Source organism: Staurois parvus, unplaced genomic scaffold (assembly GCF_062004578.1).
Source record: "Staurois parvus isolate SC_StPar_1 unplaced genomic scaffold, SC_StPar_1.0 ptg000249l, whole genome shotgun sequence".
In the NCBI taxonomy this organism is placed as follows: domain Eukaryota; kingdom Metazoa; phylum Chordata; class Amphibia; order Anura; family Ranidae; genus Staurois; species Staurois parvus.
This window is the reverse complement of record NW_028318045.1, coordinates 13,581,565-13,597,331: the sequence shown is the minus strand read 5'-3', so window position 1 is coordinate 13,597,331 and position 15,767 is coordinate 13,581,565. Positions and strand designations below refer to the sequence as shown.

The 15,767-nt window shown below is 41.3% G+C and overlaps 1 protein-coding gene across 1 annotated transcript in view; it reads right to left on the bottom strand.

Annotated features, from left to right (window-relative positions):
* Positions 1–1,261: 1,261 nt before the first annotated feature.
* The window catches only part of SULT4A1 (sulfotransferase family 4A member 1), a 56,793-nt gene continuing 42,287 nt past the window's right edge, over positions 1,262–15,767 (bottom strand). The window contains exons 5-7 of the mRNA XM_089680802.1: positions 14,639–14,733; positions 9,386–9,524; positions 1,262–4,738 (exon numbers count right to left, since the gene is read on the bottom strand). Of these exons, the coding sequence (XP_089536928.1) occupies positions 4,626–4,738; positions 9,386–9,524; positions 14,639–14,733 (347 nt within the window). The 3' untranslated portion in view covers positions 1,262–4,625. The remainder of the gene's footprint in view (positions 4,739–9,385; positions 9,525–14,638; positions 14,734–15,767) is intronic.

Genomic DNA, 15,767 nt, shown 5'->3' with positions numbered 1-15,767 from the left:
TTCCCACCATCCAACTGCCCTCCAATTCGATCCACCTAGATCAGTCTTTTTCAACCAGGGTGCCTTAAGGTTTCTTCAGGGGTGCCTTGGCAAAATGTCTAAAAATTGCCCAATACTTGTATGCAAGCCAGCGGGTGGAACAAGCCTACCTTTTAGTTGTACAAAGCCACAGGTTTTCATTGTGCACCATTACGACCTTCTAGCCACTGGCATCCTGACAACCAATGACATCATCAGTTGATAACGAGGATGTCAGCTACCTGCACAGCCTCCTAGTTTTACCCTCCCCTACCCCTCTCCCTCAGTGCTGGGGTCACATTAGCTTAGTGATGTAGAAAAACTGAGGGAGAAGAGAAACACTGGAATACTAGTCAGTACCAGTGTGCAAATGTGTATTTGCTTTGGAAGAATAAATCACCTCTAATGTTGGGTGTCCTACATGTGTGGATGCTGCTGCATATATAAAACTATTAGAATAGTTTTTCACATTTTAGAATGGGGTGCCCTTTTAAAATTATGAACAGTGTAGAGGCATCCCATTTTAAAATGGGGTGCCTCAAGACTGAACATCATTTTAAAGGGTGCCTCGGGACTGTCCATCATTTTAAAGGGTACCTTGACTGAAAAAAGGTTGAGAAACACTGACCTAGACAGAGAAAGACAGATCCTCTCCCATTTTTTTTAGTGGACTGCATCAGCTTGGAGGTAGGCGGGTGTAGACAAACACAAATCTTACACGCCAGTCCATAGAGGTGAATGGACCTTCTGCTCACGTCCACCTGAAAAATGGACAAGTAGACCTGATCAAACCATGCGTGTGAAAGGGGCCTAGTCTTAAAGTGGAACTAAAATCCACCTTACTTACCTTGAGTTTCCTTGCCATCACTGACATTTTCATCTGGTCTTCTTCTGGATTCTGCATCTTCGATCATTTTGATTGGCCAGTCCAGGATGAGCCAACTTACTCACAGAGGTTAATTCATCCTGGCATCAAGGCATGCTGAGAATGTATGCTCTCAGAATTCTCACTTTGAAACTCAGAATTTAGTTTAATACATTTTAGGATAACCTCAGGGCTTCTGTACAGGATTCCGTATACATCCACAAGAAATATTTCTTGTGGGCAGGAAAGGAAATGTTACTGTAGAAGAGACATACAGATCCTCATTTGCGATATACACCTACCCGTCATGAAGGTTTCATTGTTATTCCATAGTACCACTTTAAACATTTTCCTAGGAAAATAACTCTGGACTCAGGATTGATATATAAGATCAGGAATTTAATTGATTGAAGGATGACACATATCATACAACCAGTGCGACAACATAGCCCTGAGATGCGTTTCACACAACATTCAGCTTCGGCGAATCGCCAACCGTCCGTTCCATGATTGGGTTCAGAGTTATCAAAGATTCTGACAATAATCTCCATTTAAAAGCGTTAGAAAATACAGTGAACTATTACTCCACAAAAGAAAGAGAGAGAAAGAGAGAGTCTCATGATCAAAGTATCTGGAGACGCCTCCATCAGCCAATCAGATCACTTTTTGTGTTTCTAGCAAAGGTTGAAATGAAAAAGGTGATTGGTTGGTATAGGTAATAGGTACCATTCCACCTACAGATGTCTTTGATCAAGAGACTCGAACAGAGTAGACACTCTAACAACATTGCTGTATACATTGGGGCTTGTACACACAAGTTCCAGACTGGAAAACGTATTTATGTAAAAAAGACGAGTGTGAAGATATACCTGTAGTGCCTGTCTGTTTAGGGGAGATGATTCAACTGCAGTCTCAGTGTATGTGGACCCCTGTACCTACAGATACCCTTACACATTGAAAGCCATTCACACCAATAATGCTTTAATTTCATTTTGAATAACATACCAACACACTGTTAAAATAGTAGACACCCACGCTGCAGCGCAGTGCAACATACGTTGGGTTAAAAAGGTAATATCTGTGTTTTTTTTCATGCATTAAATTGTGGTAACAGCCCAGCCCATTCAAAATGATTCTGCTGCTTTAGGGTATGATAACCTATCGCAATAACACGCGTTATTAACAAGCGTGCAACACTTGGGTTGGCCACTTCCCACATGGAAGAAAAATATATTTGAAATATATTTTAAAAATATTCTTCCCAAATATATATATACTGCATGTTAAAATGCATTTTTTTATATATTACAAAACATATGAAAAATATTTTTAAAAATATATATTTTTTAAATATATTCTTCAGATTTTTTTAACATATAAAAAAGTCAATTCAACATATATTTGTACATCTATTTGTAAATGCATTCCAAAAATTTAGATTTGTATTTTTAAAGACATACAGTATATTTGAAATGTATTTTTAAAAATATTTTTCATATATTTTGTAATGAAAATGCATTTCAACATGCAGTATATATTATATATGTATATATATATATATATATATATATATATATATATATATAATTTATTTATTTTTTAAATATATTGAATATGGCTAAAATTGTAGTATTTCAAATATATGGCAATATATTTGGGAAGACTATTTTTAAACTATGTTTCAAGTATATTTTTCTTCCATATGGGTTGCCAGTCTCTAGAGAAGGACCAGAATCTATACTAGGTACAGCCAGAAAGTGGCATTAGTGAACAGTAGTGGAAGTTATGTAACAGATATAGTTTTCTATGAAATGTTTTTGTCATTTGCAGTTTTTTGCGTTTTGGGTGTTTCTTGTGGCTTAAGACCTAACGTAGGGACATTTTTTTCAGTTTTTTAAATAGTACACCAGGAGGTGTAAGTTATAAAAAAGCAGCTAAGGCTGCAAAGCTCACCTCCTCCACGGTTGACACACTCAGTGAATCCTTTCCACCACTAGATGTCCGCAGTCTTCCAGGAATCAGGATATCTAGGCTCATTTATTCAATGCAGAATAATGAGGACATCCTGTGAGTCCAAGAGTCCTGGACCCACCGCTAAAGGGAGCCCCCACAATGCTCTTAACTCACAACAATGCTGTCATCAATGCCAGCACTGCATTATTGAAGACTGCCCCCTACTGGAGAAGGGGCAAAAATTACCCTGCACATCGCATAACCAGTCTGAAGACACCTAGAAAGGATAAGTATAGAAAAAAACCATACAACACTGCTGGGGCTACCAGGGGAGGAGGTCAGGTGACATGGGGACTACCAGCCCCTCCCTCCTAGATTGTAAGCTCCAAGGAGCAGGGCCCTCCGATCCCTCTTGTATTGAACTGTATTGTTGCTGTATTTCTCCCTTTATATTGTAAAGCGCTGAGCAAACTGTTGGCGCTATATAAATCCTATATAATATTAATAATAATGGGAAACCTGGAGTCAGTGGTTGGCACTGTGGCAATTGTGTGCTGTTTGAAATTTTCACTACTCTGTGTGCATGGAGTTTGTATATTATGACAGCGTCTGTATGGGTGTCCTCCAAAAACACAAAGTGGTGATTTTAATGGGGCTGTTTTGTTATATGTTGTTTTATAACCAATACTGATTCCTCATCAACATGTGTCCATCAGCATGGGCAGCAGGAAAGGAGGGTATTTATACTTTTATTTCACAGGTACAGCTTTTCGGAGGACAGAGTTGCTTTAAGTTTTAATTTTGGGTATAGGTGTATGGTATAGGTTAACATTTATAACTTGGGTGGTGGTCAGTTTAAGGATAGGAGGGTCCCATTAAATTTCTTCTTATTGAAAACCTCTACAGTAAGAACTATTGGCCTTTAAAAAGACAACAAACTGCCAAAAAACAAAACTGGCAATCAAAGCGGCATCTGACCAAATTGGCCTTAGTGTGGTAGGGGAGGTAGTTTGTAAACTCCTCTCAGTTTTTATGCTGCACAAGATTAACAATTTTATAGCTTAATGCATTTGGCAGCTCAGTGGCTAAATGGTTAGCACTTCCACCTGGCAGTACTAGGTTCATTGGTTTGAATCCCAACCATGGCACCACCTGCCTGGAGTTTGCATGTTCTCCCTGTGCCTGTGTGGGTTTCCTCTGGGTACTTTCATTTCCTCCCACACTCCAAAAACATGCTGGTAGGTTAATTGGATCCTGTCTAAACTGGCCCTAGTATGTGTTTGTATGAATGTGAGTTAGGGACCTTAGATTGGACACACTTTGAGGTTTGGGACTGATGTGAATGTATAATATATATGTAAAGCACTGTGTAAATTGACAGCGCTATATAAGTACCTGTAATAAATAAATCATTTCCACCACCAGGCAATGTAAAAGCGTCATGGAGGGATCCCTTCCACGCTGGAGCCTGTGTGTACAAGCCGTTACAATTCCGTGGTCCCGAGGCAGCTTAGCGCTGTCCCAAGATTCCCTGTAGCCCTGTAGGATCTTCAGCTCTGCGGTTCCAATCGACACCAAGGACCTGACAATGCAGTGATCACCGCTCCAGCACTGCAAGAGTTAACTGAAAAGAAGCAATGAAATACTGAGAGACAGGCAGCTGCCTGGGAGCCGTCCCCTGCGGAGGGGAGAATATTACACAGGATAATTACAGTATATTGTGCAGCCAATAGAAACAGAGGCCAAAAGCTTGTCTAGCTAATACATTGGTAATCGTTGCATGCATTTCCTATAAGCTGAAGTCAAAGTTCAGGTCAAATTTCCCCATCCGTTGCTTATACACCAGGTCGAATTTGTCGTTCATGGATACAGTGAAAATATCCTTCCAAAGGCCGACCCTTCCTGGAGGACAAAAAAAATAAAAAGTCTTTAAATATAATAACTTTTGACTAATTATAAAAAAAATCAGCATATTGCTGGAGTACTTAAAGCATATATAGAGCCAAAGCTTTTTATTTTTAACTGAAAAGAATGTAGAATTATTAGAACTCTTGTCGTGTGTCCCCGCTGGGAAGACACTCTCTCTACTTGTCTTGGTGGTCATTGTCACAAAGACAGAAGTGATGGGAAATATAACATTTTGCAGTTGTCACCAGAACAAGAGGTGAGGAAGAACCATACAAAGTTGACACCTGTTCTAGAATAAGAATTCCTTTCACTTTGTAGAGATTTCATGTCACTTCCCATTGTTTCTTTGGGTCAAGAAGTGAAGGGAAAACTCCAAATATGACACGAAAGCTAACATTAAACTGACAGGCATTCTAACCCATCCCTATTATCCAAAACTAAAACAAAAAGTGTTTTGGCTATAAATACATTTTTAAATGATTGTTCTGCCAAAACTGTTTTTCTCAATTTTAGATGAAGTAGAGAAGGATTAAACCCTCTGTTAGGTTTTTATTTCTATCAAGAGCCTTGTTATAGAGATTTACCCTCATGTCTTGTCCCACTGATGTTTTTGTAGATATGAAGTGAAAGGAGCTCTTTAAAATGGTTCTAAAGTCAAAAGGTTGGGGTTTAATTGATGGATGCACCTTATTTTTACTTGGTGGTTATTTCTGCGTGCACTCCCATTTTCATGTAGTTTTTCTATGTATACAGTGGGGGAAATAATTATTTGATCCCCTGCAGATTTTGTAAATTTACCCACTTACAAAGAAATTAAGGGTCTATAATATTTACCATAGGTGTATTTTAAATGATAGAGACAGAATATCAACCAAAAATCCAGAAAAAAACACGATACAAATGTTATAAATTGAGTTGCAGTTCAGTGAGTAAAATAAGTATTTGATCCCCTACCAACCAACAATAATTCTGGCTCCCACAGACTGGCTATGTGCTCATGTGGTACACAGATTAGATTTTAGACCTGCACAAGGCTGGAATGGGCTACAAGATCATCAGCAAGAAGCTTGGTGAGAAGGAGACAACTGTGGGAGCGATTATTTGCAAATGGAAGAAATACAAAATAACTATCAATTTCCCTTGGTCTGGAGCTCCATGCTAGATTTCACCTCATGGGGTAAGGATGATCATGAGAAAAGTGAGGGATGAGCCCAGAACTACACAGGAGGAGCTTGTGAATGATCTCAAGGCAGTTGGGACCACAGTCAACAAACAAACCATTGCTAACACAATACTCCGCCATAGATTGAAATCCTGCAGCGCCCGCAAGGTCCCCCTCCTCAAAAAGGCACATGTACAGGCCCGTATGAAGTTTGCCAATGAGCATCTAAATGATTCAGAGAAGGACTGGGAGAAAGTATTGTGGTCAGATGAGACCAAAATTGAGTTCTTTGACATTAACTCGACTTGCCGTGTTTGGAGAAAGAAACATACTGACTATGACCCTAAGAACACCATCCCTACAGTCAAGCACGGAGGTGGAAACATCATGCTTTGGGCTGTTTCTCTGCTAAAGGTACAGGCCAACTTTGCAGCATTGAGCGGCCAATGGACAGGGCCATGTATTGTAAAATCTTCGATGAGAACCTTCTTCCCTCAGCCAGAACACTGAAAATGGGTCGTGGATGGGTCTTCCAGCATGACAATGACCCAAAACATACTGCCAGGCAACAAAGAAGTGGCTCAAGAAGAAGCACATTAAGGTCATGGAGTGGCCTAGCCAGTCTCCAGACCTTAATCATACAGAAAATTTATGGTGGGAGCTGAAACATTGAGCTGCGAAGTGACAGCCAAGAAACCTTAAGGATTTGGAGAAGATCTGTAAAGAAGAGTGGACTAAAATCTGTCCTGAGATTTAAGAAATGTCTGACCTCTGTGCTTGCCAACAAGGGTTTCTCCACCAAGTACTAAGTCATGTTTTGCTTGGGGATCAAATACTTATTTAACTCACTGAACTGCAACTCAATTTATAATATTTGTATCATGTGTTTTTTTCAAGGATTTTTAGTTGATATTCTATCTCTATCATTTAAAATGCACTTATGATATCAATTAAAGACCGTTAATTTCTTTGTAAGTGGGCAAACTTACAAAATCTGCAGGAGATCAAATAATTGTTTTCCCTACTGTACTCTTTTGTCTAAATGATACTGAGCCGTTTTGGATCGCATTTCAAAATTGATCTTAGCATGTGTTTTCTTTAGTGATGCTTAATGAGGCTTTTGTTTCTGTATGATTTCTACCTGTATACCTGAAACTCAATAAACCTTTATTCTTTAAATTCAAAAGGTTTTTTACGTTAATGCAATCATTGCATTAAGATATAAAATGCCCAACTACCTGACCTACACACACACATACCTCCCTAAACACTTACCTGACTCCTTTCACAGATCCAGCACTGTCCAGCTGCAACATGTCTCCCTTTACATTCTGGTTTCACAAGAGACATTGAGAGCAGCAGAGCCACAGGCTCCTGTTGCTGCCAGTCAAACACCAATGAGGAGGGAGCAGGGTGTGGTTTACTGGCGCTGTGTGTGTCTATGGACACACACGGCCCAGCTTGGGATAACAAGCACACAGGTGCCTCCTTAGCACTCAGCTTGCTAAGGAGTAAGAAGGTAACAGTGGCAGCAGGGAACTGCCAGAAGAGGATGTAAGCAACCTTTCTGTGCAATATCCTTGCACAGAGCAGGTAAGTATAACATTTTTTCATTTTTCACAAGTTTTTCATTTAAAAAATTAGCCTTTAGTATCGTTTTAACAATTATGTTTTGTGCATTTTTGTTAGTCATACAGTGTACTAACTGCTCACTCTCTATCCTTACACCTAAAACACAAATGGTAGAAATATAGGACAACAGTTCTGGTACTCACATTATTCTTCTAGTCATCAGTTTGGGGTGTACCGATGCAAAGTGGGCGATCCGTCTCTCTGGGCCTCTCTCTTCTTCCAAACATTCAAGGCCACTTGTGGCATTCATATCTGATTTTATTAGTTGGTGTAGGGAGAGGGTAGCACAAGACACTTGGCCAGAGGGTTCAAGGAGTATAAATCTGGCCCTGTCAACAAGTAATCATCAGGTGCGACAACAGAGCTTGACAAGGTAGGCTTCAACTGTGCTTTTTGGCCTGTCGTACTAAAGCCCCCTATAGATGGCTCAAATTGTGGCTGATTCTTGCTGTATTATTTAAAATTTAAGCCACGGGTGGCCATGTAAACACCACCAGGCTCAACCAAAGTTGATTTAAAAATCAAATGAGCCAGGTGGAGAAGCCCAACAGTGACTGCGTCCTTTCAGATGTATCATTCTATCAGATGCAGTTACTGTTTGACAGTGCTAGCAGCCACAAGAGCCACAGCTGCCTGAATAGAATGTACATCCCACCATCCATGCTGCTTAGCATAAATGGGGGATTCGAGTGGTTCCCTCTCAATCTCTTGCAAGCTGCATGGTTGAAATATGAGGTGTCTATATCTTTTATTAGAGCTCCTGTCAACCACTACAGGCTGATCAGCATATACAATAGGTACTGCTGGACCTAAGCATGGAAGAGAAGGGAAAGAAGGAGCGACTCTGTGCATTTGGGGTCTTTCAGAAACTTGTAAACACCAGCAGTGACCCAATACATAGCAAGCACCTTCTATGTGCGAAAGCTGAATAATGAACAAAGATAACTGCCGATAACCGTTGTCCTGGGGCAGCACTGCAGCTTGCTGTATTTTTTATGAGACAACCTTGCATTATGAATGAGACACCCACCTGACGCCCCCCGCTGCGATCCTGTAACTGGGGCACATGAATTACAAGCTAATGAACTGCCTGCTCACATCTTCAGAATGAAAACAACCAACACGCTAAAAGAAAACAAAAACAGAACTGAAAACATACATGACATTCAAAGGAAAAGAAAAAGAATCAAAGGAACAGAAAACATGTATCAAACGCAAATGTCTGGTGTGAAAATAAAATAAAGGTTAACAGAAAGATAAAATAAACTAAAAAAAACACACCTGCAAAAAAGCTTATCTGCAATCGCTCATACCTAAATCGATCACCAACTGTCATGTGTATGGCCACCATAAGCATCCTGAATATGACCTTTCTTGGAAAGCAAAAATAATGTGGTATGTTAGAAATCCCCTCCAATCAATATTGCTCTTTCCAGTGTGGTGGTAGCGTCTGTCAGTTCCTCATACCGCTTTTCAATGGCTAAATGTAAATGATGGCTCAAGCTGCAAATCAAGAGGGCCTTTTAGCTGTGGGATCATGTATTCATATCTGTGAAATCTATGGGCTCCAAGGGCGAGACAAAATACATCCTGATGAAGACACTCCACCTTAAACTGGCAGTGAAATAGGACAAAGATAAATGTAATGGCCTTTGTGACTTTAGCATAGCTGTAATGTTACCGGGCAGCATCTCCAGCCCTCTGATTGACCATTTGTTACCCAAAGTTGCTCTTTCACATGCAACAGAAAATAATCCTCCATTCTTGTTGGATGCTTGTGCCTAGATAAACAATGGATACTTCCTTGGACAACAAAAGGAAGATGATAAGATCTATCAGACATGTACCTCTACCCACAGGAAGGGCCTCTGCGTTACAACACTGGTCAATAAGTTGATGGCAATGTTCTACTGTGCACTCCAGTTGGGCCTTATCGTAAGACACTCCCAGAAACCTCACTAGCTGTTCCACCATTGTGCCGAGGTCCTGGAGGGAGACAAAAAAGTATATCTCTAGTGCTTAGCATGTCCATTTAGTGGTTACACTGTTTGCCCTGCAGGGCAGAAATAACAGGTAAGAGTGCCCATATGGAAGAAAATTATATATTTAAAAAATACTCTTCCCAAATATATTGACATATATTTGAAATACTACAATTTTGACCATATTCAATATATATATATATATATATATATATATATACACACATATATACATATATATATATATATATACACACATACATACATATACATACATACACTGTATGTTAAAATGTGTTTTTATTACAAAATATCTGAAAAATATTTTTAAAAATACATTTCAAATATACTGTATGTCTTTAAAAATACAAATCTACATTTTTGGAATGCATTTACAAATATGTAAAAATGTATGTTAAAATGACTTTTTTATATGTTAAAAAAAATGGGCTATATTTAAAAAATATATATATTTAAAAATATTCTTCAGATTTTTTTTAACATATAAAAAAGTCATTTTAACATAAATATTTACATATTTGTAAATGCATTCCAAAAATGTAGATTTCTATTTTTAAAGATATACAGTATATTTTAAAATGTATTTTTAAAAATATTTTTCAGATATTTTGTGATAAAAACGCATTTCAACATACAGTATATGTATATATATTTATTGAAATATATTTTGAAATATATTGAATATGGCCAAAATTGTAGTATTTCAAATATATGGCAATATATTTGGGAAGAATATTTTTAAAATATAGTTCAAATATATTTTTCTTCCATGTGGGTGCCTGTAAAAAGTACAGTATTGTTCTTGTATTTGTATGCACACCAGAAACTGGGGTGCCGGTGACATATGTTTTCTTATTGAACATGGTGCTGTTCTTTGGTTGTGCAGCACACAACAACAAAGTCCATTACCGGTCTGGTGTCTGATGGGAATATCTCATTAATATCACCAAGAAAAAAAGGAAAACTGCTCTTCCCCAGCTGCCAGCCTAGGCCACATAGTGTACTGGCAGCTTTAACCGTATTTCATAGTATTAGAAACTGCAGTCAATTTTTAAACTTGCAGTGAGACAAGAGACTCAGCAGGTCGCAACCATTTTACAGCAATACTGTATAGGAAGTTGTGCAATAAACTACCAAAAATTGAACTTTAAAACATTAACAGACAGTGAAAGCAAATATTTACATTAAGCTGATCACCTTCAAATATAAAAAGACTATGGTTCACCTTCATTTTTGAGTGCAGGTTAGACAATGAAAGGGGGAATCTGACTGGTTTCTGATGGCAAGTATATTAGTGTACATAAAATAAATACAAAATGTAATGGATTATCAATATGGATTTTATCATCAAAATGCGAGGGTTCTTCAAAAAGTTTCTGCACTTTTTTAAACTCTATTTAATAAAAAAAAAAAAAAAAAAAAAAGTGCTGAAATTTTTTGAAGATTTAGAATATACAGAGCTTGTCTACATGTTTGCCAATATTCCACTAGGGGGCGCCATGACCTTTGCTTTCTCACATTAGAGCAGATGTGTGAACAAATAAAATTGTCCTATTGATTTTTAGTTTCTGATTTTTGGGGGGTTTTTTTAATTGATAAAAAAATCCATGGGACAAGCTGGAAAATCTTAATTTGTTTTTAATGAGTTGAAGTACATGGTGCAATCTAACATTTTATTTCATCTAGTAGAACATGCAAAAAAGTAGATAAAAAAATATCTGCTGAATAACTTTTGTGCATTCATTACATTACATTACATTACATTACATCGAGTTTATATAGTGCCAAAGGGTTTGCTCAGCGCTGTACAATAGAGGGGGGGACAATACATGAAACATTACAGCAACTACAAACAGCACACGAGGGGTTATAGGGCCCTACTCTTTCGAGCTTACAATCTAGGAGGGAGGGGGTAGTGGTACAGGAGGAAGTGGCTGTGGGGGATGGAGTGGTAGGAGGAATGAAGGAGAGCAGCACTTAGGTGAGGGTGGGGTAGGCTTCCCTGAAGAGGTGGGTTTTCAGGGAGCGCCTGAAGGTGAGGAGGGAAGGTGACAGTCTGATGGATTGGGGTAGTGAGTTCCAGAGGATGGGGGAGGACCTGCAGAAGTCTTGCAGACGTGCGTGTGAGGAGGAGACCAGGGAGCAAGATAGAAGGAGGTCCTGTGAAGAGCGAAGGGTACGGGTAGGGTGGTACTTGGGAATCAGGTTGGTGAGGTAGTTAGAGGCAGTGTTGTGAACGGCTTTGTAGGTCAGAGTGAGTAGTTTGAATTTGATGCGTTGGGCGATAGGGAGCCAGTGGAGGGATAGGCAGAGGGGGGTGGCAGAGGTGGAGCGGGTGGTGAGGTGAATGAGTCTAGCCGCTGAGTTCAGGATGGTCTGAAGTGGGGAGAGCCTGCACTGGGGTAGGCCGGTGAGGAGGGAGTTGCAGTAGTCAAGGCGTGAGATAATCAGGGAGTGTACGAGTAGTTTAGTGGTGTCTGGGGTAAGGTAGGTGCGTATCTTGGTGATGTTGCGGAGGTGGAGCCTGCATGTGTTTGTAAGTGATTTGACATGAGGTTGGAAGGAGAGGTTAGAGTCCAGAATGACTCCAAGGACTTTGGCTTGCGGGGCGGGATTGATGGTGGTGATGTTAGTAGTGATGGATAGGATGGGGGGGGGGGCGCAGGCAGGGGGGAAGACGAGAAGCTCGGTTTTGGAGAGGTTAAGCTTGAGGAAATGGAGCGACATCCAGTCAGAGATGTCGTTTAGGAGGTGAGTGATGCGGGCGGAGAAAGTGGGGGTGAGGTGGGGGGTGGAGAGGTAAATTTGAGTATCATCAGCGTAGAGGTGGTAGCTGAAGCCGTGGGATCATATGAGTTTGCCAAGGGAGGAGGTGTAGATGGAGAAGAGAAGGGGTCCAAGGACAGAGCCCTGGGGGACCCCAACAGAGAGGGGGAGGGAAGGGGAGGTGGCACCATTGTAGGAAACGCTGAAAAAGCGTCGGGATAGGTAAGAGGTGAACCAGGAGAGAGCGGTGTCTCTGATGCCAAGGGAGAGTAGTTTATTAAGGAGGAGGGGGTGGTCAACTGTGTCGAAGGCCGCGGAGAGGTCCAGGAGGAGGAGGACAGAGTAGTCGCCTTTGGCTTTGGCGGTTAGTAGGTCGTTGGTGATTTTGAGGAGGGCGGTTTCGGTGGAGTGTAGGGGACGGAAGCAAGACTGTAGTGGATCAAGGAGGTTGTTGTCAGTTAGGTGGGCGCTTAGGCAGTCGTAGACTAAGCGCTCCAGGAGTTTGGAAGTGAGTGGCAGCAGGGAGATGGGTCTGAGGTTGTTTGGGTCAGAGGGGTCCAGGGAGGGCTTTTTGAGTATGGGGGTGATGTGCGCATGCTTTAGGGGGGAGGGGAATACGCCGGTAGAGAGGGAGAGATTGAAGATGTGGGTGAGGGAGCAGATGAGGGAAGAGGGGGGTGACCGGAGGAGTCGAGAGGGGATAGGGTCCAGGGGGCAGGTAGTGAGGCGGGCTTCTGAGAAGACCCTGGTGACTTCCTCAGTGGTAGCGGGGCTGAAGGAGTGCAGAGCTTGGGGGGTTACGGTAAGCGGGGTCTTGGGTGTGGAGGGGGGCAGTGCGGTTGCGAGGTCAGAGGAGGGAAGAGATGAGGGGGAGATGGGGGGGGGGGGGAGGATAGGTGGGGAGATAGATTGCGAGTTGACTATGTCCTGACAGATTGCATCAATCTTGTTGTGGAAATGAGTGGCAATTTCGCGGGCGGTGAGTGAGGTACTGAGTGGAGGAGGGGGGGAGAGAGTAGGGAGTTGAAGGTGGAGAAGAGTCGGCGAGGGCAGGAGGAGAGGGTCTTGATCAGGTTTACGAAGTAAGCCTGCTTGGCGGCGTGGAGGGAGGAAGTGTAAGTGAGGAAGGCAGATTTGTAGAGGGAGAATGAACGGAGGGACCTGGTTTTGCGCCATAGTCTCTCTAGCGCGGGACTGCGGCGTTTGAGGCATTTAGTGTGGTCGTTCTGCCATGGTTGGAGCGGTCTAGGTTTGATTTAGCGTGTGGTTAGGGGTGCCAGAGAGTCTAGGGCAGCTGACAGAGAGTCGTTGTACGTGGTAGTGGCTAGGTCAGGACATGACAGTGGAAGGATGCTGTCATGTAGGCAGTCGGCAGCTGAGTGGAGGGGGGCCGGGTTCAGGTTGCGGAGGTTGCGGCTGGTGATGGTTTGGTGCTCTGGGGGGGGGGGAGTTAGGGGAAGGGGAGATGGAGAACGTGAGGAGGTGGTGGTCGGAGAGAGGGAATTTCAAATTGAACTAAATATAAACTCAGCAGTACTGCAAGATAATACTCTCCAACACAGGAAAAAAATAAGAAACAAGAAAAACTGCAACACTGATACATGTGTCAACAGCATAACAAGAGATCACACAGATGCACCATTAATATATACAGCCAGATGCTGGATCTGCACATATAGGGGAACAGTTGTACTTCTATCAGCTTTTTATTACTGCCAATGTCAACTGTAATTGTCTATTGCCAATTTTAATTTCTTCATCGCTGTCTATTCCACTGACAACAAAAAACATCACTGGGTCAGGGAGTAACTTTTTAAAAAGTTTTTAAATGTTTTATGTTCCTGCAATATTGTCACTGGGACAAGCAATACGTGAAAATATCCCCAATGGGGGATAGGTTTAACCAGATGTTATCATTGGAGTTCCACTTTGAAGATATATAAACTCGATGAGTGGATAGGTAAAGAGTAATAGAACTCATATAATATACTGTAGCTTTCCTGGAGAAAATGCTGCTCCAGTTTCCCTCCAGTTCTGGTGATATGACCAAAAGTTGATGTTATTGCTCATATGATTTTTATTGAAGAGAATTCTAAAATTCAGATTGTCCTTACCCTAGGCCCTGGGATTTGATCAGCACTGGAGTAAAGCTGGAGCAGCATTTTCTCCAGGAAAAGCAAGCATTTCAGCCCCTCTATTACTCTTTATTTTGCAAGATGTATTAACACTTCTGTCTAGGTCCAATTTACAGCATGGGCAATGGGTAAAATCTGAACCTCTGGGACAGGAATTGAATGAATGGTTCTGTATGTGGACAGAAAGTGGTCTCACCTTGTGCATATCTTCATATTTGAGAAAAAGGACATTAGAATCCAAATGGTGATCCCAAAATTCCTGGACGTGCTCAAACCATGAACCGTAGCCCACTGCCATCACAAAAAAGAAAGAATGAAAAAGAGATTTTACATATCCAGTAGAAAGATTTAGCAATATTTTGTGTCTTCATAAAGAATATGAGTCAAGCAAAATACAGAGGAAATCGCTGACCAATACACAGCAACCAAATACAGTGTAAATGTTATTATTATTATTATTATACAGGATTTATATAGCGCCAACAGTTTGCTCAGCACTTTACAATATAACGGGAGGCAATACAGCAACAATACAGTTCAATACAAGAGGATTAGGGGGGCCCTGCTCCTTGGAACTTACAATCTAAGAGGGAGGGACTGGTAGAACAAAAGGTAATAACTGTGGGGGATGAACTGATAGGAGGAATAGAAGATTCGGTTATTAGCTGAAGGCAGGATAGGCTTCCCCGAACAGATAGTTTTCAGAGATCACATAAAAGTGGCCAGAGTATGCAATAGTCAGATAGATTGGGGTAGAGAGTTCCAGAGGATGGGGGAGGCTCTGGAGAAATCCAAGAGATGAGCATGGGAGGAGGAGACAAGTGAGCTAGAGAGCAGGAGGTCGTGGGAGGAGCGGAGAGGACAGTTTGGGTGATATTTGGAGACAAGATTGGTGATGTAATTTGGGGCAGAGTTATAAATGGATTTATAAGTTATTGTTAATGTTTTGAATTTTATGCGTTGGGCAATGGGAAGCCAGTGGAGGGATTGGCAGAGAGGGATGGCAGACATGGAATGGTTGGTAAGGTGGATGAGTCTGGCAGTAGCCAGACTCTGAGGAAGGGTTGCATCGGATTGGTGACAATGAATTAATGTAGTATCTCTCTGTCCAGGCCTTTAACAATACTGGGCACAGAAAGTACTCAGACTAGTTTTAAGAGAGAGAACATTGCTGAAAGCCATATGTTTGTTAAAGGAGAAGAATGGCCAAAGCTTATTTGGCTATACTTCTCCTATGGATCACAGGAGTGCAGATTATTCAACAATGGGCTAATCCCTGCTGTTAGCTGATGTTACTCAGCCAGTCCAGGCTCTGGAGTGATACC